General features: G+C 44.1%; 1 protein-coding gene across 1 annotated transcript in view; it reads left to right on the top strand.

The window, feature by feature from the left end:
• The window catches only part of LOC144762956 (tyrosine 3-monooxygenase-like), a 410,220-nt gene that overhangs the window by 358,665 nt on the left and 26,233 nt on the right, over window positions 1-25,322 (top strand). The window contains exons 8-10 of the mRNA XM_078648265.1: window positions 4,267-4,336; window positions 19,949-20,005; window positions 22,425-22,520. Of these exons, the coding sequence (XP_078504391.1) occupies window positions 4,267-4,336; window positions 19,949-20,005; window positions 22,425-22,520 (223 nt within the window). The remainder of the gene's footprint in view (window positions 1-4,266; window positions 4,337-19,948; window positions 20,006-22,424; window positions 22,521-25,322) is intronic.

Below are 25,322 nucleotides of genomic sequence, written 5' to 3'. Positions count from 1 at the left end.
TGGAGCATGACAGGGGGAGGGAGAGAGGGCAAAGGGAGGAGAGGGTGGGGGAGGAGAGGGAAGGGGGGTTGAAAATTTTGGAAAATTACGAGATGGAATGGAACAGGCTTTGGGCTGATATCAGTTGTTTGGTTAATAGTCAATGTAGGAGAGGACAATACGATAAATATGTCAGACATTAGGATTTGCACTATCAATGCAGGTGGTTTAAACGATTGGAAGAAGCGGCAGAGATTGAGCCATCTGGTTAGAAGGAATAATATAGATATAGTCTGTATTCAGGAAACCCATATTCCCTGGAATAAAAGGAAGGTTCTGGAAATGTATGGGTATACCCTGATTGGATGTTCCACTCAATCATCAATGATCAGAGGAGTGGCTATATTAGCTAAAAATTATCTGGGTGGAGTGAAATGTATTAGAACAGATGGTTCAGGAAGATGGATACTAGCGGAAATGAGTATGGGATTCACTCTGTGTGTGATATATGGTCCTAATGAGGATGACCCAATGATCTATGATAAATTAGAAGAAAAACTGGCTAACTGGACCACCCCAATAATACTCTGTGGCGATATGAATATTTCTGCAGACTGGCAACAGGGAAGCAACTATACAGGTCGTAAACGTAAGGTTAATGTAGCTATACGCTCCCTGATCCAGTCACATGGCCTGGTAGAGGTATGGGGAGAAAAGATGCCCGGTGATCGAGGCTTTACATATTTCTCCCATCCAGCACAAAAGTATTCTAGGTTGGATTATTTTTTTGTTACAATAGGGTAAATTGGTATGGTCAATATTCATAAATTACCAAGAACAATTTCCGATCATAATCCTCTGATACTATCATATAAGGTTCCCAATATTCAAAGAAAAATATCTAGATGGACATTTGATAGGAAATTATTAAATGATGAAAGGTTTTTAAAACACATTAAAAATTGGACAAAGGAATTTTTTGAATGTAACAGATACAGTGCCTCCAGAAATGGTGTTTGGGAGTCTTTTAAAGCCGCACTAAGGGGGGAGACGATTAGCTGTGCAGCAAGATTAAGGAAAGAAGATAAAGGCAAGATTGATAAGCTTATGGTAGATCTGGCAGAAATAGAGAGACGTCATATTGATGAAATAACATCCGGTAAAGATAGTGGGGAGACTATTAGAAATATGGCCCGGGTTAAAGGTGACGTTTTAAAAATAATCACTCAGAAAGAGATATATGAATATCAGTCACAAAGAGCAAGGAGATATGAGACTGGGGAGCAGGCGGGTAGAGCATTAGCACTCCGTATCAGGCAAGAATCGAATCGAAATAAAATAGACAAGATTAAATATAATGGGAGAGAATATACTGATCCGAAAGATATAATACATGCGTTCCAGAAATTTTATCAAAAACTTTATGATCAGGAGCCAGATGTTGTACCATTCATACGAGACCAGTTTCCTATAACACCAAGGGTGGAGGAGGGAGATAGAGCTCGATTGGAACTGGATATAACAACGGAGGAGATAAAGAATGCTCTGGGTGAACTGGCAATGGGTAAAGCGGCGGGTCCAGACGGGATCCCAATTGAGGTGTATAGGGCTTTGAGTGATGAAATTCTCCCCATGTTTGAAGATCTCTTCAATGGCGTTATCTGTTCAGGTATCATTCCTGATACGTGGAAACAGACCAATATTGTGATATTTCACAAAAAATGGGAAAGCCAGAGGAGAATCCGGGCTCATATCGACCGATATCCTTAATAAACACAGATGCTAAGCTATATTCTAAAATATGGGCTAAGAGACTAGGAGGGATTATAGGTCAACTTGTTTCACCATGGCAGCATGGGTTCGTACCAGGGCGAGGTACTACTGAACATACAGCTAGGGCTATATCACTATTTGATGCTGTCACCGCTACAGGAGGAGACATGGCTATGATTTTATTGGATGCCGAGAAGGCGTTTGACCGTGTGGTTTGGGACTTCATGTGGGAGGTGTTGGACAAAAGGGGTTTTGGTGAAAAATGTAGGAAAGGTATCAAGGCAATGTATATGGACCCAGTAGCCAGAATCACGACAATGGGGCTTCAATCGGAGGAGGTAGTGATTAGAAGAGGTACACGCCAGGGTTGTCCGTGTTCTCCTATACTTTTTTCATTATATATCGATCCGTTAATTAGGAAGATTCTTGCTTCAGATAAAATACCCCCTGTTATATCTCACGGGCATACCACTAAGTTATTGGCATATGCGGACGATCTGGCAATTGTTACAGACAATCCGAATATGGCAATACAGGAATTAAATAATTTGGCATGACAGTTTGGGACCTATTCAGGATATAAGCTTAACACTGAAAAAACTATAATAATCTGTACAAAGAATATTCAGAAAAGGGATCAAAGATATGATGACTCTGCAATTTATTTAGGAGTAAAAATCAATGCTGATGTGGGTAAAATCATTCAGGAAAATTATTTGCCGTTACTTGCATCAATGGATAAGGATTTGAGAAGAATTGATGTATTACATCTATCTTTGATCGGCCGAGTGAATGTTCTTAAAATGACAATGTTCCCAAAATTGTTATATTTATTCCGTGCTATTCCGTTATTAATTAATGAAGGGCTGATGAAAAAAATTGAAGCAGTGTTTTCACAGTTTCTATGGCAATATGGCAAAGTTAGAAGATCGCTAGCTAGACTCTCATTACCATTAGAGAGAGGAGGGCTATCTGCTCCTAATATAAGACTGTATCATTGGGTCTGTTTATTGTTGCATATGAAACATTTATTGTGTTATGATACCCCCGTACTGTTGCCTGGTATTGTCAGAATGCCCACAATATATGAATTATTAATTGGTGAAAAAGCTATGGGGATTTTAACTCGCGAAGTTAACGTGCGGTATTATAAGAGGAGTAAAAGCAAATTGATGTTAAGTGTTTGGGGTGTATGGAAGTTGATGCTGAAATTCCTCAAGATTCCTAAGATCAATGGCACTATAGACCTTTGGAACTCAAGCCCATTCCTACATCTTGGACAGAACAGGAATAGCGCCCTTTGGAGGAGTCTGGGTATCCGATGCTTGGGTGACGTTATGTGTAAGGACGACCTGCTAGGGTTTGAGGTCCTACAACAAAGATATGGGGTCCCTATGAATCACTGGATGTTGTATAAACAATTAGAACAAACAGTTAAATCTTTAAGACCTAGGATTTCTATTCAGGAGTTAAACCCGATTGTTCAATATATAAGGAATGGAGGCAGAAAGATAAAAATAGGATATGCTCATCTTTTACAGGGCATAGAGGAGGATGTTGTGCAAACAGAAAATGCCTGGGCTCTTAGAATAGGTGATCCAAATGTAGACGTGGACTATGCCCTGGCACTAAATAAGAAAGTATGAAGAGCAACCAACTTAAAAGCACAACACTACAAGATGATCTTTAATCTCTATTATACCCCCGCGAAGCTGTTTCAATGGGGTAAAAGGGATACAGATAGATGTCCAAGATGTAACCAAGGTCCGGCAGATCTATGCCATATGTTCTATTCTTGCCAAAATCTTAAACCTGTTTTAACTGAAATAGAGAAATTCTTATCGGGGCTGCTAGAGTGCCAAATCGCTCTATCCCCAACTACTATTCTAATTGGCAGGGATGAAAATCTCAAGGTCGTACATGAAGCTGAAGCTTTTATTTTTTTGTGTGTCGCGGTGTTAAGAATTCTAATAGCGGCGGCCTGGAAAGATCCGGTAGCCCCCTCATTCCAGATGTGGCTGACTAGATTGCTTGGTATTCATAATATTGAGGAGGGTCTATATAATTTTAAGGGCAAAAAGAAGAAAGAGTATGGCAAAAAAATTTGGGCACCATTCAGTAACTGGAGGAAAACAAGATGTTGAAAGTGAAATGTCCTCGCCCTGTATGTAATGCACGTAATAATCCCAAATGTATTTTCCCTTAAGCTGATCGATTTAAGCCGCATAAGAAGTATTTATTTTTGTACAGGTGATTCTTTTTAATTCATATGTCTGTATATTGTTATGATATTCTTATCCAGCTGATATCTTAATTGTATTTATTATCTTTGTCTGTTTTATAATATTCTGATCCATCTCAATAAAAATAAAAAATAAAAATAAAAAAAATAAACTGATTCATGGATAACGATATGTCAACTAAAGCAATCATGTCAACATCAGAATGTGATTATCTTTCGCATCTACAGTCTCCAACTGAAATAATCTTCACCTGTATATATATATCTTTCAGTGACTGTTGTCATGAACTTTTGGGACATATTCCAATGTTGGTGGACAAGGAATTTGCACAATTCTCACAGGTAATTTTCAAACGTATGTCGAAACACCAGTGGGATGTGATGATTTTTTTCTTAACTTCAATTAGCAAGACGCCTCGAAGTGGACTCTACTTTAGTAAAGTTGCTTTTTTTTTGTTTTTCAAATCGAGGGAGAAAGAGCGTTCAAAAATTGGGTTTGCGGAAACAATTGTAATTTCTTTTTGCACATGAATTGAAGACATTCAGCAGTAGCATTGGGAAAGTAATGCTTATAAGACATCTGGTCCATTCTCTTGAAATGCCAGTTAACGATGGCACATGTAGAGGCGAGGAGTCATTTCCATTTCCATTCTGTATGGCAAAGGAGTGGTTACTTGATTATGCATATTTAATAATACCAACTTCTGCAATGTTCACATCACCTGTATTGTCTTTTATGGAGAAATGTTAGACCTGACTACCTAAAGATGGGAAACTGGTAGACGAAAAAGTCAGACTCTGTATGTGAATTTGTAATTGACTAATGCATATTTATTTATGAAAGGTGCCTTTTAAATTTAGACCAAATCCGTTAGTAACAAGCACTGACAAAGCTAATAAGTATGTCTGCCATCCAATACCAGACTTTGGCTTTGTCGTTTTGTCATGGTTTTTGTCACTGTAAAACTTTTTTGTTGGGGGAGCTGCCAGTGTACTCAAAAGGTCTATAAAACATTTCTTCCGTCTCAAAAAGCTCAGATTGTTTAGTGGTATATAGACATACTTTCTCTGTATGGTCAGTAACCAAATATAGATAGTAGCTTCGGTTGCACAACATTATCACACGTGTCAAGGGATATCGAGTGGGACCAAGTCAAACAGTCTTCAGCACATAGGATCAGGCATTTTTGTATGGGAAAAGTATAACGGAATAATTCGCAGAAATTTTGGGACCAATTCACACACTGCAATCTATGTGCTGAGGCTCTTTCTCCACCTACCATATCTTTGATGCAAATTAATTTGACAACACGTTTAATGTTTCGATAAAATGCAAGGCTTGTGTGTTTAATAAGGTGTTAAAAAAACATTTAAATAAGCAATTGTGCTCAAATAAATTGTTCACTTTTGTTGCAAGGGTAGTTTCTGGCACTGCCTGAACTACATTGTGTGACAATGTCCGCCTTGAAAAAGGGCAGAATGCTGTCACTCACACTCGCTGAATGGATGATGTGGCCTTTCCATTGACACATGCTACATACTGCAGTGGGCGGAATATAAATGTGAATGGAACAACACATACCAATGGAAGAAGAGGACTGTCTATAAGCCCTTATAGGCAAGAACATCACACATGTAATTTTACTAACATTAAGAGGTCTTGTCTAACACCAGACCTAAAAGTGTGGATAAAATAACAATACATCAATGGAAGAAGGTGGCAGTCTAAAATCCCTCATGATTAAGTCGATCATAATTTTTATAAAATCAAACGTTTTTGGCTAATGCAAGTCCTCATAAAAATGAGGGTAAGGACATACAAACTGAACTCCCTTTTATGGAGGTCAATTGTTAGAATTGGGGGTCTCTAGTTGGCACAGGTAGGTACTTGTGACACATAGGGACCCTTGCCTCTAGTCAGGGTAAGGGGGTACACTCCTAAAATAACCCCTGCTCACCCCCTTGGTAGCTTGGTACGAGCAGACAGGCTTATCTCAGAGGCAGTGTGTAAAGCATTTGTGACCACATACAGTAACCCAGGGACAACACTGCAGATGGACACCACACAAGGTTTTATATAAAAAATTAGTATACTTTATATAGATTTACCACAAGACCATGAACGACAAAAATACACAATACTGTTACTTTAAGATGGTAGACTTTGCATAAATGTACCTTAGGTTGCGTTGCGCTTCCACGACAAGCAATGTCGCAGTGAGGGAAATGCGGCAAAGTTCAAGTACAAAGAAATAAACACGTGATGATCTTCCAAATGCGGCACGCTTCTCCGGGGATGCGAGAAGTTCTTGGTTCGAAGCGTGGACTGCAGCAGCAACACCCTTGTTCAGAAGTGCGACGGCAACAGCTCCAACTGCGACACTCTTCTCCCACGATGCATGAAGCTTATGCGCAATGCAACAACTACAACGGTGACATCCTTGTTCAGAAATGCGATCGCAGCAGCTCCAACGTCGGTGCGCTTCTCGGGGATGCGAGACGCTTTCTTCGATGTGGTGCAATGTGACAGTTCCAGCAGCAACACCCTTGTTCAGAAGTGCGACGGCAGGCCCAGCGATGGCGACACGCTTCTACCTCGTTGCGAGACTCTTTTCTCGATGCGTTGCAGTATGACAACTCCAGCGGCGATACCCTTGTTCAGAAGTGCGACGGCAGGCAGCAGCGACAGCGCCACGCTTCCTCTTTGTTGCGGCACGATTCTCTCGATGCGGTGCAGTCCGACAACTCCAGCGGTGACACCCTTGTTCAGAAGTGCGACGGCAGCAGCAGCGACAGTGACACGATTCGATCTCGTTGCGTAGCGCTTCCAACTCCTTGCGACACACAGTTCCTCAGAAGGCCAGAAACAGCAGCAGGCACTTCCTAAAGAACTCTGCGGAGCTGGGGGTTGAAGTCTGTTGTCCCTGAGACTTCAGCATGAGGCAAGCTCTTTCCCAAGCCCTTGGAGATCCTTCACAAGTTAAAAACAAAGTTCCTTTCTCCTTCCTTTGGCAGTAAGGCAAGCACTGCAGGACAATCCCCCAAGCAGCACTTCAGCTTGGGAATAGTCTCTCCTCAGTTTCTTCAGGATCCGCTCCTCAGTAAAGGTTTCTTCTTGTAGTCCAAAGTGAGCTAATTTCATGGGATCAGGGTCCCAATATTTATACCTCAAAATCCTTTGTTCTCTGAGGGGAGAGGGGCCTTTGCCCAGTCCAAACCAGTTCTGAAGCACACTGTTTACCAGACTTCTCCTTTCCTTTCACAGTACAAGGCAGGCACATCAGACGCCCCACAGGAGGTGGAGCCAGCATTGTGGAAGGCAAGTACATTCCGGGAGCACTTTGTTTACAGGACTCCTTCTCTTCTTTCAGTGTGCAGGGCAGAGACATCAGCCGCTCCCCAGGAGGTGGAGCCAGCATTGTGGGAGGCAGGCACAGCCCTATTCAAGGTTCTGGTGCAACGCCTCCCTCCCATCTAGATGCAGATCTCTCTATTCACCACTGGGCTGACTCATCCTGTGTCTTGGAATCCCCCAGCCCTGTCACTCACAAAACCAGACAAAGGAATACACAGCCTAGCAGAGGCAGGCTTGAAAGGTTAGTCAAGCAAATACCTACTTTCTAAAAATGGTATTTGCAAACACAGAATGTTAAAGCCAACTTCACTAAAATATGTATTTTATCATTCTGAGTTCAGGCATACTAAACTCGAATTTCTACCATGTTCTCTGAGTCAGTTAGGATTATAAAATGTAATAATTCTAACAGCCCGTCCAGGCCTATGGAAAACAGGTAGCCTTGCAATAGTGAAAAACGAAAATGGCTGTAATTAGGACATTAGGGCATGCCACACACATCAGAGCTTGTCCTACCTTACACTTACAATGCACCCTGCCCTTGGGCCTACCACGGGGGTGACTGATATGAAGAAAAGGGAAGGTGTAGGGACTGGCAAGTGGGTGCACTTGCCAAGACAGCATGACACTACCAGACTGCACACAGGTTCTGCAATGTCAGACCTTAAACACATTTTACAAGGCTGCTTCTGTGGGTGGTGCAACCAGTGTTGCAGGCCCACCAGCAGCATTTGGATTTTTACGCCCTGGACACACTCAGTGCACTAGACTAGCATCTGACAAGCAAATCAAATAGCCAAACATGGAACCACTGATTAATATATCAATTTACAATAGGGAGCACTTGCACTGTTGCACTGGATAGCAGTGGCACAGTGGCCAAAGCATCTAACACCAGCACAAATACATGAGGCAACAGCAAAAATGGAAGGGAGACCCACGCCAATGGTGCCAGGTCTAACAGCAATACAGAGGTTTCTCCATCTTTTTTCACCTTCCACCTCGATAGCACGGTCCTCATCTGCCTCACTCCCCCATCTGTGGACTTGCATCTTAATTCATGTTCTATATTCACATTGCCTTTGTAATTAAAAACTTTCCTTTATTTGCTTAAATCCATGTTGCCTCCCTTTGCATGCAACCACAACATTCCATGTTGCCATTAACCTCTGGGCGTGTGTTCAGTGCTGTTTTAAAAAAAATAAAATTAAAATTAGGATTGTAAGAAAACGGTATTAGTTAGTCCCTCATAAGAAAAAAGTCAAACTCCTGTCAAGATAAACACGCAGGGCCAGATTCACAGAGGGCCTCTGCACTTGTGGCGGAGGCCCCTGAGTTGTGGAGGGGGCCTCCGCATTGCAGTTTCTCATTGCAGATGTTCTGCCACGACTGCTGGGCCCCTGCCACGAGCGCCGAAGCCCTTTGTGGATTAGGCCCACAGTTTCAATAGTTTAAACCTGGGCTTAGTCTTGATAGCTATTGCACAGAGCTGACATGCTTAAGTTAGGAAAGAAAAGTGTGTAAAGTATTTAACAGTACTAAAAATAATTAAAGAGTCAAAACAGATCACAATAAAAATCCCACAACTCATTTCTAAATAACAAAAAAATTTAATGAGAAATATTGAACAAACGTGATTAAAATCTAATAAGGTGAACTGGAGATGTACATTTCTTATGTTTTAGGGAAAAAAACACCTAGAAAAAGTATAGCACCAATCCAAAGTCAGTTTTATGTGTAGTGATTTATTTGAAAATTCACTTAAAAGAGTAGTTTCATAGTATAACATTTCATGTATTTTTCTTTACACAGGTGTGTGTGTGTGTGTGTGTTTGTTACTTTAACACAACCCAAGTGCCACCCACCCACTGTAACCTCTCTTTGACCTTTTCTTCTCTCTCCTCCCACTTGACGTCTTGAGGTCCCATGGCCAAAACTCGTGCTCCTTTCCCTTACCCTCATACTAATCTACCCCTAACCTCCCTCTAAAGACCATATACCTTCACTGCCCTAAAGCACTGAATTCCAGTGGGGTGTTTCTCAATGTCCTCTATAGAACATATTTCCTGGATGTCTGGTACCAGTATATTTCTGTAGCTGTGTTTCTGTCAGTTCTGATTGGGCTTCATTTTTTTTCCAACAATTTTATTTACATTTTGTATATATTCAGACATAACAATGGGAATCAACAGTGTAGTGAGACACAATAATGGGGTAAAATAAGATCACTGGCAACAAAGAGAGGCCTGTCCTAACAAGCCAACAACATCACTATAAAAACATTCCAGTGGTATAATGGATTTTCATATCTTTACGGATGATGTTAGGGCATGAATCCAACATTCAATAGACTGGACGTGCCATCAGTGTACGGGTTCTGCAAGCATGTACCGCTCCTATAAATAGGTTGATGAACATCAAACTAGAATGCATGTGGCACAAAATACAGAAGGAACAAAAAATAAGCCTTAGTCATGGAAGGTCAGGGTTAGCTTAAAGAATTGCAGGTTAGGTTGGGCCCAGGTATAGAGGGGTTTATCCATCCGGAGAGAGATTGGAACAGAATTGGAGAGAAGGAGGCTCAGAGCTGTAATGAGATAGGGATAGGAGCAAGTTAAACATTAAAGCAATTTAAAAAAAAAGCAAGCTATAAGGGGAGAGTGCCATCTTTGGGTGGGCACCATCAGATTCTCCAGCAATGTATCCCCGTCACCCACCATGAACACGTGAGTAGGCCTCGATTTATTCACTGTGCAAGGCTTTGCTCTCATCCACCACCCATTTTAAAGTGGCCTGTGGTAAGCTTCAAATGTGGGGGGATTGCACCAATTCATGGTGATGGTTTGCTTAACTAATAGAAGAGTGAGATCAACAAAATGGCCCTTGACCTTGTTTTTTGGATCATTTGTAAATGCCTGGCATAAGGGCTACCCATTCCAGAGGGATAGGCTTCTCAGTAAGGCAGGAAGGTAAGCCCAACTGGGTGGTCTCCATTGAGCAAGTAACCTAGCTGCTTGTAACCAATACATTTCAGCGTAAAAGTGCATCGCTACTCCTGGTTGACTCAAAGAGCACATGCCGTAGCTGCCTGTAAACAGTGCATTAATGTACATTTCTCCATGGAGTAGTCTCGAGAGCCTTACCCTGACTTTGTTTAACCTTTGTGTTCTGGTTGGTTGCTTGTTGAACATTGCTGGTTTGACCTCTGTCACTCCAGTGTGGATTTGAAGTTATATGTATACTGGCTTCGAGTAATTAGTGTATATCTGTGAGTTGCTCATCTCTCACTTTTGGAAAGACCTCTGTTGCTTGTGGGTGAACTCTACAGAGCAATAACATTGGTTGCCTGTAACAAGATGATTCACATGGGTTTCTATTATTTCGCTCTTTGGTGAACTGTACCCTAGGTGCCTGCAAGTGCTGCATTTTAGAGGGTTGCTCTTCTGTGGCTAGTAGATAGACATCTAGATCATTTGCCTTGTTGTCTGTACACAGTGCATTGTTCGGGGTTGCTCTCTCTCCCTAAAACCCACCCAAGAAGCAGAACCTATTCACTCTCAAGGATGGCAGACAAGACCACATGCGCAAATATCTCCCATTCTACTTCATTCCTCCCCAGGCTTCAACACACAATAGCATTGGCCTATGCATTACATTCTACCACCCATCATTCCAAAACCCTTCCTATTCTTATGCCAGGAGAGGTCTGAAAAAGAGTGAGAGATATTTGTTTATGAGGTCTTCCTATCATCATTGAGAATTGACAGGTTGTTCCAGTAAAATTGATAAATGCACTGTCTCGTAGCATGGATACCCTTCACTGGACCCCTTTCATGCAAGTGCTGTCTGTAGTCACTGTTACAAGATCTAGTGGCATCTATTAGTAGGCAATTGTAGTATTCTCTTTTTGGTCCACCAACATCCTTTACCGGGCCCGCTGATGGATGAATTATTTTGGATTTCTGATGCCAATTACTTGGTACATTGATACATGTACTCTGTGGGGCCAATGAGAGCCATTACAGGGCCTGGATTGTGTGTGGCAACTAATACTAGGCTCTGATGCATGCGCTCTGTGGCTGATCACATGTAGGTAGATCACACTGTTTCAGCTTGTAGACCTTGTTACTGGCCGTATTTCTGTTGCCAGTCCCATGGAAACACTCTGGCTACAAAATATTTTGACTGGGAAATTTGCAGGTGAAATGTCAGGATTAATTTTTGGCCGAAAATAGTGATTAACATGGAAAATTCTGCAAAAAAGCCAAATCCCGTAAGTGTTCTCCATCCCAGCTGAAAATCTGGGCTAGGCCAGTGCATGGGTGGGAATACTGCTATCAAAACCAGGCATGTAAATGTATTGTTTCACTCAAAGCTTGCCAAAACTAACCCATGTGAAGAAACGCATGCACTGATCACTCTCACAATAGTACCCCAAGATCGGCAAGGTGCGAATAGAACAGCTATGTCAGATAGCGATCCAGCTAAAGAGAAGGGCATCACTCACACAAAGAGGTTACCCAGGTAGGGAGAAATATCCCAACTAGACCCAAAGGCTCTCTGCAACCTTACCACAGCAAAGATTCCAAGGACCGTATTACGGATGGCCATTGCTTGCCCCTGGCGCCCCTGGGTGGAAACAATGACAATGCACCCCATTATGGTGAATTTGCTGCCCCCAGGGCAGCCACGAACTTCCGCTGCTCTGGGGACGGTGCATTCATGTGAAAACATGGAGCAGCCACTCCATGTTTTCACAGTGCAGGTGGCAACCACCCTGCACTTTTAACCCCTTCCCTGCAGGGCATATTCCCCAGCTGTGCTGGGGGGAGGGAGTGGGACAGGGCCCCCATGCTCATGACGAGGTCAGCTCATCATGAGGCACAGTACTTGTGTGCTCATGACAAGCTGAGCTCATCATGATCACACCCGTTTGTGTGGAACGCACGTACAGAAGGGGAATTAGCCCAGCATGCGAGCGTTCCAACGGTCATGATGAGCTCAGCTCGTCTTGAGCACACGAGCACCGTGGCTCATGACGAGCTGACCTCGTCATGAGCATGCAAGGTGTTAAAGGGGATTAAAGATGCTCTTGCAGGCAGGTGCAGTCAATGACTGCACCCGCTTTCAAGGGGAAGTCTGGGAGGTCCAAAGGACCCCATTTCTCCCTTCCAGAGGGCTGCTCTCAGGGGACATACTCACAGTACACAACCTAGAAGGTGGCGCCCTTTGAGTGCACACCTGAGAGCTCCTTTGCCTCTACGCCAATGTCTGTAATATGACACGGGCGCAGAGGCAAAGGAATTCCCTCATTTGCATAGTGCACACCCCAGTGCAAATGAGAGAAAGCCCCCTGATGGTAGCTCTGACGCTTTAAGTGCGGTATTGCTTTCAGTATTACTGAAGGGGACACTCAAAAGTCTGCATCCCCTCAGTAATACCAAAGTGCCCCCTGCAGCGCAAAGCGTGCACAAACGCCCCTTGCGCTCCCGCAGCACTTATTGTAATATGGCCCCAGGACTGACAGGCCAGCAGCCCAAGGTGAAAAATGATTTTCTTTGGTATTTTTGTTTTCATCTTAAGAAAATAAGAACATGAAAATTGCATGTTCACCATTTGCTTGTAGGCACTGAATAACAGATTGACACTTATCCCAATCCACAGGGAAAAGAACACATAAGAAGAACCATGACAAAAACTGCAAATGCTAGGGCAGGCAACGAAGCAGACAGTAGCCAATCCTTAAAATGGATGCAGTGGCAGGCACACAACTCTCCTTGCAGGGAACCGATCCCAGAAAGTGTGTAGCTGCATCTACTGGTACCCAAACTTAAAAGTAAGAATGGTGAGCCCAGACCCCTGGACCAAGTGAACTTTCCTGCCAAACTGTGAAAGTTTTGGATTGAAGGGCACCATAGCCAGCAAACCTGCACCAGAAAGAAGGGGAAAACACCAGCAGTGCTAGACGTGGTGGTAAAAATGCCTCAAATATTTCACCCTAATGTAAGTACAGTACCACCAAAGAAGATTAGGGCCCCATATATCCAATTCGTATTAGGATCCTTAGGACTCTAAGGATGGAAAACCTTCTAGCTGACCAGTGGGTGCTGAGAAAAAGATTGGACTTCACAAACCCGAGATGGGTACGATCAGGCAAAACATGGAACAAGTGTGTTTGACCTTCACCTGGCCTGGCTTTACCTACCTCAATAGGTCTGGAGTCCTCTAGCGGCCACTTTGCTCTACACTTCAATATGAGTGATAAGAGCTAGTGTCTGCAGGAAGGATTCCCATAAAGGAAGTAAAGCCTGAAAAGCTTTAAAAAAGACATCAGCAGCCATGGTACAGATCCAGGATTTCAGAAAGGAAGGATGAAGTCCAAAGAAGGGCTGAAGTCAAGTTCTAGGAGGAATGACACGAGCATTGCAGGGCAGATGGAGCACATATGACTGAACGTACCACCAACTCGAATTTAGAATGCAAAATTTAAAATAGGGACAAAAATAGTAGACATGGGGATGATGAACCTGTCAATACATGCACTTCAACTTCCTTGCAACGCAGTGTCTAAAAGTCTCTATGTGTCTTACAGCCTGATTCATGAAGCGAAATAGCGCCCGCAATGGCTGCGAAAATGCAATTGCAGGTGCAAAATACGGAATTGGCATTCAAGAACAAAATAGCGAATTCGCAAACACAGAATAGCGATTATAATAGCGATTACGCTATAATAGTCGCAGAGTCCCGGTAGTCGAGCATTAGCGATACGGAAATAGCGACCAACCACGGAATCTGCGAAATGAATAGCGAAACGCAATATATTCGCTATCGGCATTCATGAAAAATATACAATAGCGGAAACCCCCAAAATCGCACTTTTGCGCGGCGCAAATTAAGGACAACTCAAAGCAGGTGGTAACCATAAAAGCCATGATTAAGAAAAATTTGAAAAACAGTTGGCCAATCACCAACAGGTCCAGGCCTGACCAATCACACATAAGGACATTCAGCAGCAGCATTAGGCGTTCCACAATGCCAGGAATGTACATGGTGGTGAGGCGGCGAAGACTACAGCGAGCAGCACGGAGGAGACGCATGAGGCAGGAAAGGATTTACCGGCAGCGGGTCACCTTGCTGGGCCAAACCAGAGAACAGATATATGCTAAATACAGGCTGAATGGGGAAATGATCATCTGGCTGATACATGAACTTGACCCCCTCATGCAGCACCCAACAAGGCGAAACAATTCGGTGCCTACACATGTGCAGGTATTGTGCAGCCTGCACCTCCTGGCCTCTGGCAGTTTCCAGGGCATAGTAGCGGCTGCTGGGGGGATATCCCAGCCCACCATGTCACGCTGCCTCCACACTTTCGTTGACGCCATGCTCACCCAGCTCCACCGCCACATCACATTTCCCACGAGCCAACAGGAATTGGACCTGACAAAACTTCAATTTTACAATGTAGCCCATTTTCCCCATGTCCTCGGCTGCATAGACTGTTCCCACGTCGCCATATGCCCACCAGCTGCCACGGAGTATATGTACCGCAACAGGAAGTCCTACCACTCCCTCAACATACAGATGGTCTGCAATGCCAAGACCATCATCACTGACATTGTCGCCCAGTACCCAGGGAGTACCCATGACTCCTTTATCTTCAGGCACAGCGGACTCCACACACGACTGCTCAGGGGAGAGTTTGGGGAAGGACACCTACTTGGTAAGTACACTTTGTCGACAATGTCACATTGCAATGAAGTCACTGCGCTGCACAGGCAATCAACATCTGCTCCTCTCATTCAGGTGACAGTGGCTACGCCCTACGGGAATACCTCCTGACCCCTTACCTCAACCCTGCCACACCTCAGCAACGGCGCTACAATGTTGCGCACATCCGGACAAGGAACTGTATAGAAAGGACATTTGGCCTGCTCAAGAGCAGGTTCCGTATACTGCACAAGACAGGTGGGGCCATGTATTACAGTCTTGCTGCCTGCTGCCGCATTGTGGCTGTCTGTGCAATGCTTCATAACATTGCAACCAAGCGCCGGATACCTGTTGAGATCTCAGGCAGTGAATCAGAAGGGGACGACCGGCCACCAGCACATGCGCACCATGCACGCGGGGAGAACCCAGCTGAAGGCCACAGACGTCGCAACCACATCACAGCGAACAATTTCTAGCCCACCCTCTTCCCCCACCCCACATATCACAATTGCATGCAAAATGTAATGATTACACAAGGCAAATGTGTGCAGCAAAATAAATATATTTGTTTCATTCACAAGAAAAAGGTAATCAGTACAACTATTTACAACCAACAGTATTCCTTCATACTGCAGTGTGAAAGTACATTGCAGGCTTATTGTCAGCCTGTGCCAGTGTTTTTCGGACAGAGTCAAGTGCGCCTCCTGCGCGTTATGCCCAGCCGCCTCTGTGGCTCATCCTCCTCCGGGGCACCTGTACCAGGCGTTGCCCTGGTGCTGCGCCTAAGTGGCGGGACTAGTGTTGCAGATTGGCTGCTGACGCTTGAAGCCCCCTCACTGCCATCGTCACCCCCTACAGTGGCAGGTAGAGCTGGAGGGTGTAGTGCCGTTACCGCAGTGATTAGGTGCTCCAGGACCCTGGTGATGTCCTCACAGCACTGAACTAGTTGGTGCTGCTGTGTGAGTGACCGGCGCGACAACTGTGAGGTGGCATTTGCAGCCACATAATTTGACCTGCTGTAGGAGGCCAGCCGGCTCATGAGCTGGTGGTGGCGCCGGCTTGCTGCCCTGCGCTGCTTGCTCATCGCAGCAGTGTTTGCCTCCATGGCTGCAGTCATGCGGCCCATGGCCGCCGTCATGCGGTCCATGCGCTCTCCCACTCCCGCCACATTGCGCCCAATTTTGTGCAGCTGGAGCTGTATGGCACCTTGCTGCTGTGACTGGCGCTGATGGATCCTGAGCATGCGCCTCTCTACGCTCAAACAGGCATGGCGCTGTCCATTGCCCCTCCTGCTGATTGGAGCTGTGGTGTGACGGTGAGAACTCCCACGCCTGATCTGCTGGCCTGTCACAGTGGCTGGCCGCTGTGTTGCCGCTGTCGCAGGCCCAGATGACGAAGCACCAGCTGCAGGTGGTGTCACAGCAGGCGTTGCTGGTGCGGCAGGGACTGGAGGCACATTAGTGGGGTGCCTGGCTCTGGCTGCGGGTGGGACGGCTGATGCAGAGGCCTCAACGGTGGGGGGCCTGGCTTTGGCTGCGGGTGGGACGGCTGATGCAGAGGCCACAACGGTGGGGGGCCTGGCTTTGGCTGCGGGTGGGACGGCTGATGCAGAGGCCACAACGGTGGGGGGCCTGGCTTTGGCTGCGGGTGGGACGGCTGATGCAGAGGCCACAACGGTGGGGGGCCTGGCTTTGGCTGCGGGTGGGACGGCTGATGCAAAGGCCACAACGGTGGGGGGCCTGGCTGCTGGTGTTGTTGCAGCGGCAGGGGCTGGTGCCTGGGTTTCCGGTTGTGAATCCTCCTCCTGGGCCTCCTCATCTATCTGCAGCCTCTCGCTGTCACTGCTTTCTGCGTCACCTGTGAGGGTAAGTGGATTAGTTGCATGTGACTGCCAGACGTGCTGATGTTACATGCATGCTGGGTGACATTCCCTGGATGGCTGTGGATTTGCGTACTTTGGAACCTGTCTGGCTGCATTGTGGTACTACTACATTGTGGACATACTACATCTCCCACAATGCTTCAGGGCATTTCCTGATGCGCAACAAAGGCATGACTAAGGGCCATTATGTGAGCCTATTTGGTCAGGGACGGTCATAGGGGACAGGGTCGCAGTCGCATGCCACTTACCTTGGGTGTCTTGGGTGGGGCGGGAGGAGTCCAGAGGTGTGACGCCAACGCACGCCTCCCTCTCAAGGGTGTTCTCGACCTGGTCCTCCAAGGGTGTGTTGGGAGGGACTGTAGGTCCGCCACCTCCAGTGCCCGATGCCTCTCCAAGGCGCTCCGCCACCCTCTCCTTGGCACGACCTCGGAGGTCATACCATCGCTTCTTGAGCTCCTCCAATGACCTATCGGCCACACCCACGGAGTTCACGCTGGAGGCTATTCCCAGCCAGATCCTCCGTTTGTCTTGCTCTGGGACCTTCCTGGAGTTGATCCCGAAGAGTCTGTCGTGGTTGGCCACCACCCCTTCTATCAGGTTCTCGAGCTCCTGCTCTGAGAACTTCAGCTTCCTCTTACGCCCTGCGCTGTTGCTGGGGCCAGGAACAGGTTCCTCAGACATGGCAGCAGTTAGGTAGTAAAGTCGCTATCACTAGTTTAGCTGCTGCTTTCCGACTTGCTCCCTCGAGGTTTGCCTCACTGTGGTGTTTGGGGGTGGGAACTGCCTGCTTCCTGGTTGTGATGTCATCACTGTGCTCGAAAAGCGACTTCCCGTTTTCCCGATCGCGCGAGATTGCGAGTCGCATTCCCGATCGCACGAGATTGCGAGTCGCATTCCCGATCGCACGAGATTGCGAGTCGCTTTCCCGACGCAGGTTGCCGGAAATAGCGATTTTTCTGCGATTTAAGTTAGTCGCTAACGGATTTAGCGCCCGCGTGCGAGTCGCTTTTTTTCCCCGTAATGTACATGAATGCCGTTTTGCGTGTTCTCAATAGCGAGTCGCTATGAATCGCTATTAGGGCCACGCAAAACGGCCCGTACATGAATCAGGCTGTTAGATTCTCGCCAACAGCAACAAAAAACGACAGGAATAAGAAATGCAGAAAAAACACCACCCACAGTCAAGAGAGAGGCATGCATAATTTCTCCCTAAACCGAAATTAGAACAGAGGCTATGAATAAGGTATCTTTAATATTCTCCTGCCTGACCAGTGTAACCACGAGTTCTGTGGGTAACTCTACCTTACCAAACTCCCACACATTCCCTGTTAAGATAGGGATCAAAGACAATGAAGAAGGCACCAATTGGAGTGCCAGAGGAGTAACCACAGAAAGAGAACCTGACCTCCTTGATAGGGTCTCATCCCAAACTCAATTTAATGGGGCAAGACAAACACATCACCTTGGCAGATGGCAAAACGTGCCCAGAGGACACTTATGGGAGGAGTTTCCAAACAAGAGAAGTGATTTATGAGCCGCCTAGAACGAACCCACTACAGCATGGCCAGAAGGAGTCAGGCAATTAATTCAGTAGGAAACTCAGCCTCAATGTGCATGCCATGTTGCCTGCATACATTCCAACAGAACATGAACTAATGGGAGGCAGGGAAAAATCCCATTGGAGCAAAGCACTCCACTGCAACGAGCTTGCCATAACATCACTTTTACCACTCCAGCCATAGAAACTAAACGGGATGGGCCAGAGTCTGAGCGCAGTATCTATACCCTTTATTCTAATGCAGAGCAGGCAACAAGATATGATTTGAGTTTTGTAAAGCACAACAAATGCCCATAGGTCTTAAGGCGCTGTAGTCACAACAGCCTGCACAATCCAGCTGAAAATCAAACTGCTAGAAGGTCAAAAAGAAAGGCTAAGCAGTGTAAAGTCCGGTCTTTAATGCCTTTCTAAAAGACAAATGCCCCTTGATTGAAGTCAAAGACTGGGGGAGAAAGTTCCTAAGTCTAGCAGCAGCTACTGAGAAAGCTCTGCCCCCACCTCATCTTGTAGACTCTGGGCAAAGTGACCAACTTGTGATGGGCTGATTGTAGATCTCTACCTGGAGTGTACCACTGGAGCATGTCCCATATCCTAGCAAGGCTTATTTGGTAAATAGCATATGTACCATACAGATAGCCTTGAACTGAAAACAGTATACTGTGAAAAAACGCTTAGATAGTAAGGATAAAACACATACTTGGAAAGCATTGGTTACCACCTACAGATCAAGATACAAAATACAGGTGGCGTCTGGCCAGGTTATAGGTAAAGGTGGAGTTTCACTATAAAAATGCGTAGAAAACCCATCCACTGTGCTAGAGAGGGAAAACAATGTGCTTCCTGGTTGGGTAATATAGGGCTGTCTGTCTGTGAGTGTCCAGTAATCTGATCTGGTGTAAGTAAGGACTGGAACTCAGGGTAATGAAGATTACCAGTAAGTAATTAAGAGGTTAGCTATTGCATTCTGCTCAGTAATTGCAGCATCTACCATTGCAGTCTTACAATAAACAAAAGGCATAAAGAAGCCAAACATGCAAACATGGTGGCTTTGGCATTGTTTGTTTGTCCATCCATATTCATCATCAGCAACTTAGGAATCAAATCGGGTAAATTCATACAGTGAATGATTAATGGTCTGTAGTCGAAAAAGCAAGTTGCCAAAACATCGTATACAAAAGAAGTATTGTCCAATTGGTTTGGATTTTCAATTAATTACAAAGGGGCATGTTTTGTAAATTATATTTAGGACATGATATTAATGTATGACGATAATCTAACGATATTCCTCTATCACTTTATGATTTACATGATTTATTTAAGAAGTGTGTACATAAATATTAATGTGGTTTTACCTTTGTGTGTGAGCGTACATACCAAGACACATCAATAAATATACAAATGCATACGTAAGAAATTTTGCAATAAAACCTATTTTTTATTTTTTTACAGGAAATTGGACTTGCCTCACTTGGAGTTTCTGATCATGACATTGAAAAGCTAGCAACGGTAAGTGGCTGATCAATAGACAAGCAGACATTCCAAAAATATAAATATGATGGAAATAAGAATCATCATTTTCTTGCATATGCTGACTGACAATCTACCACTTAATGAGCATATCGAAGTTTATAATTTACTCTTGTCTTGTATAACTTTAATCTGCATAATAGAGAAAAGTCTGATCTGTTGTGGAAGTAGGCCTCAATCAGCTTACATACAAAAATATCCTTGAAAAATACTTAACACTATCCTTTCACATTTCTCTTCCTAAAAAGCAAGTGCAGGAAGGTTATTCACCAACTATACCCGCAACAAAAAATGCAATTGATTCATTCATTCCTTCAGTTATTCATTCATATGTTAGTGAATTCGTGTATTCATTTAGAAGAACAGTCGCATGATTCAATTACAATAGATATAGGCCCTGCACAGCATTTCATGTACATTTCATAAACCAACATAATTCACATTAGGAATTAAATGTATGTCAAACGGGTATGTTCGTTCTCGATCGTTTGTTCAATGAGGCAGGTTGCTTATGAAATATAATTCGTGCCATATAAGAACCAGTACCACCAGAGTGAGGAAATGCCAAACTGAACCTGATACTTCCTTTAGAGTTCTCAATCATCAAAATATTGATAAAGAATGGTATGTGCTTCAGCCTGCTACCCAAAATCCTTAATAGCTTCCTTAGCCTAAGTTTATTTGCCCTTTAGGCATGCTCTGCAGGATATTGCCCACATGAAACCGAAAATTATATCAGAGGCTGAAAGCAAGGGATACTGTTCAGAATTCTGGCTCACTGAGGCCTTGAAGCCCTGGTTTACAAACCTTTTTCCAACTAATGATTTTATCAATTTATCAGTGATTAATATCCAGTTTAAAATATCGTGCAACCTAAATATGGTAACAACATTGGTGACAAAAATATCGTCAAGGTAGGATAAAGCTACTTAAGTTTTCATTCACTAGCCTTGACTCCACATTTATGTACCATGAAGATATATTTGTATCCTCAAGTTTCTTGTAACTTTTTTTAATGTAAATTATAAGTTGGCTGCTGAGTGTGCATGTGGATGCAAGGGTGGGATTGTTGAATGGTTTGTCTTTGACAATACTGGTTCAGATCGCAGGTGACAGCTGGGTTTGGGGTCGGTGGGGGCAACATTCCTCAGGTAAGGGGAAGGTCGGATTGGGATTTAGGGGTGAGGCAAAAAGCCACAGGGGACTAATTAAGCCAAATGTGTCCTTCCACTAAATGCTATTGCTTTAAGTACAGCCCACCCAGCCAATGGCAACTTACAAAAAATTGCAACGGCCACTGGCTGAAGGAGCTGACCAAATTCAAGCATGATGTACTGTTTACATGAATGTAGGCATGTGTGTGTGTGTGTGTGTGTGTGTGTGTATGTGCGTGTGTGTGTGTGTGTGTGTGTTTGTGTGTGTGTGTGTATATCTAGGTGGCATGAGAGGTTACAGCTGGATATAGAGAAGATCTAAAAAGGTATGCTAAGATTAGAAGACACAATCTGGGCCATTTAAACTCCACGAGGTGCTGCAGAAAATTGGGAGATTTCATTTGGCTCGATGATATGTTAATGTTAATGTTAATGTTAAGAATGATTTGTAGAGCGCACTTACACCGATTGGTTTCATGGCGCTATAGGAAAAAGCAGAATTCGCTACTCGACAGGACACTAGTTGTAGGCTTGCTTATAGAGCCAGGTTTTAAGTGCTCTTCTGAATTTCATGAGGTCTGGGCAGGCTCGGATTTCCACGGGGAAGGAATTCCAGAGTCTAGGGGCGAGTATGGCAAATCTGCAGCCTCCTGTGCACTTCCGCCTGAAGGAGGGGGTGTGAAGAAGTGAGAGGTGGGTTGAGTGCAGGTTGCGGGTGGGGGTATGTCTGACTATCAGGTTGTTTATGAATTTAGGACTTTTGCTGTGTAAAGATTTAAAAATCAGACATCCCGTTTTTAAAGTGCAGCTTTGAGACATGGGGAGCCAGTGAAGCTTTCTAAGTAACGGAGTGGCTGAATGCCTTCTGGGTTGACTTAGGATCAGTCTGGCTGCGTGGTTAGCATTACCTCACATTAGGAGATGATTGGGCAAGCTGGCATCGCCAGGTATTACCTGTTTGGGATTGACCATGCAGACCTTTAGTGAAATGTATGGGAAAAAAGTGTTTAAAAAACGTTTGCACCTTATTCTGTATCACAGGGTTCACCCTCAGTTCTGCACTGATGTCATCTGTTTAGGGTTGTTTATTCTCCGGTATTGATGTGAGAGTATATGATTCAGTTTGCATTTAAAACTAATCAATTCAGTATAGCATGTCCTTCATATTACATATGGAAACCTGCCCAACAAAAGCCAGCTGTATTAACGAAGTATATTTTAAACACACACATTGTTTTTGACAGCTCTACTGGTTCACAGTCGAGTTTGGCCTCTGCAAACAAAATGGCACCATAAAGGCTTATGGTGCAGGGCTGCTTTCGTCATACGGAGAACTTATGGTAAGACCTCACAATCTGAAAGCATTCATTATTTTCTTTCTTAATCTTTGTCATTGCATAGTAATAATTTAATAGACCTTTAAATGTTTGAAAATACACTGCTTGGACAGTCATGCATATTCCTAATGAGTCCATTTTGTGTGTTCATTAATATTATTTTAAAGTGTGTGTTCATTTAACTGGGTTTCTTGGTACTGATAGCTGATGAACCCTAAACTGCGCAGATTAAGAGAGAAATATTGATCTGTCCTGAAGGAACAGTTTGATTTCCAGTTCCTTTCATAAAAGAAACAGGTGTAGGTTAGTTCACAAGTTAGTAGGAATAGTATTTTAATATTTTCTTGCAAGGACTGAAAAATGTCTCCTCCTCAATGTAGTAATCACTCCAGGGTGGTTGAGATGTTTCAGGAGTAACTATTGTGGATCAATCGTACATCAGTAAAACAGCCCCACCAGGCGCAGCCAGCAAGGCGCTCAGCCCGGCGCTCAGCCCTTCTCCAACTGTGGATTTCATACACCAACATTCTATGTTACATCATCTCTAGAGGGTTCCACTGGTGAAGCAGTGGATGACATGAAAAGCACAATAACCAAGATACTACATATCCTCCTTTCTTCCAGAAGGAAAGCAGAAAAAAGAAATATAGAATTAGATATAGAAGCTAGAAGAACAAAATAGAGAGGAGAGTACTAGAGAGAAACAAAGCAGAGGTAAAGAAAAAGAAAGCAACCAAAAATCTTAAAGAAACAGATAAACATAACTTGTTTCCCATCTTCCTTTTTATAAATGAGAAAAAGAAATAAAAAAAAGAAAGAGAAACCATCAATGAGTACTGTCCACCAACTGGCCAGGTAAGTATGCGAGAGAGCAAACCACATCAGGAGAAAAGAAGATGACAGAGAAGAAGAGAATTAACTTATAAAACTCATACTTCTCCATAATGTAATAAACAAATAAAAACAGGAAAGTACTGGGCTACAGTGTTAAGCATGAAAAGGAAAACAGAGTTGAGACAGAAAAGCCCAGTCTAACGTGAACCAATGCACTATAGTTAATGGACAAGAACCAAAACTATTCACCCATGTGGTAACAATATGAACCTGCAGAGGCAAACACAAGTGTAAGACCGTGAAATATACCTCAACTGGAGGTCTATTGATATGCACAAGAAACAGGGAAAAACCCAAAAACACATCTGGCGGAGAGGTCAAGAAATGTGCATGTATGTGCGGGACAACAATATGCACGTGTGAAAATTGAGGTAAAATTGTGCACTGAAATAGAAGACGTACCTCGTATTAGAGGTTAATGTTGTGCCAAAGAGTAGCGGGAAAACAACCCACGTGAAACACCCCATGAAGAGGTAAAAATAATGTGCACTATAACAAAAGACAAATACCTTGTGGAGAGGTCAACATTGTGCACTAGAGTAGCGGGAATACAACTCAAGTGAAACACCTCGTGGAGAGTTAAAACAATGTGCACTGTAACAAAAGACACATACCTCATAGACATTGTGCAGTGTGTGAAGGTAAAAACCTTGGACACCCTTTGTAGAGTGAAATGTAAACGTAACCCAGGACTGAAACCTAGACATAGTGTAGTGTGTGAAGGTAAAACATATTGGACACCATACAACACTAAAATGATTGTGCACAGTTAACTGAGTAAAACATTGTGCACTGTGTGAAGGAAACTGGAGGTCCATTGTTGTGCACTGTGGTGGCAGGTAAACCATCAATGACTGAAACCTAGAAGCAACATTTTCACATGCGCTGTAGTAAACAGATATTGTACACAGTGTGAGCTAAGTGTAAAACTAGAGTACAGACATCCTTGGTTGAGACAAAAACATTGTGTACTATAAAGATGTGACTGGAACCCTCACGATACCCTAGGTAGGGTAACAGTAAGACAAAAGCTTTGCAAAGGTCTCTTGCAGTGTTCCAGAACGTAAGAACTGAGACCTTAGTGTAAAAACATGTTGTTAGCGAATGCATCACACAAACGGAGTGAGAAACCCCAACTTGCACATACCAACAACAACCTGCAAAGTAAATTTCACTGTAAAACCCACTGAAAGTGTTGCCTAACGGTCATTTTAGCATATAATAAAACATACATGCATTGCTACTTTACGCAAAACTAAAGATAGACCAAAGGCAATGCAATAAAAATGTACCTCGTGCGAAAACAAATTTATGCGTAGACAAATGTCAATGCGTGTCCCAAAAGTTATAGGTGATGCGGCCAAGAGTGTCCATGTTGTGAAGCAGTCTGTGGCAAGAGTCATCATGTTCCCAGCGAAATGTCCGATGATATGAACAGAGCGGAGTGAAGTCAAGAAAAGATGGCGGCCTGCAGGGACAGCCATGCTGAGTGGCTTGCGGCAAAGACGTGCAGCGCAATATTGCACAGCAGCGAACTGTGGTACAAGGAAAACATCATAGAGGATCCTCGGATGTAAGAAAGAAGGAGCGTGAGCAAGACTTGCCCCTTGCCAAGTTGCATTTTGAATTAGAAGGTGCGGTTAAAGTCAGGTCTCAAAGTAGACCATAAATTAATGACAAAATAAAGATGACCTTGCCACGTGTGAACCATGCTGTGTGACTCCAAACCTGCACACCCTTAAGACTTCACTCTGCCAGACACCGCCAGTGAAGATATTTTCAAATCTCTGTCATTGTAAAAACGTAGAAAAACAATAGAAAGGACGCTCCGTATCTCCTCTCTGCTGCCGGTCTAAATCGTACATAAGAGGTAGAAAGGAGGCTCCGTGTACCCTCACGAGCAATGCTTCA

Source organism: Lissotriton helveticus, chromosome 1_1, assembly GCF_964261635.1.
Source record: "Lissotriton helveticus chromosome 1_1, aLisHel1.1, whole genome shotgun sequence".
NCBI classification, from domain to species: Eukaryota; Metazoa; Chordata; class Amphibia; order Caudata; family Salamandridae; genus Lissotriton; species Lissotriton helveticus.
The sequence above is the reverse complement of the archived record's forward strand: the minus strand, read 5'-3'. Positions and strand labels throughout refer to the sequence as shown.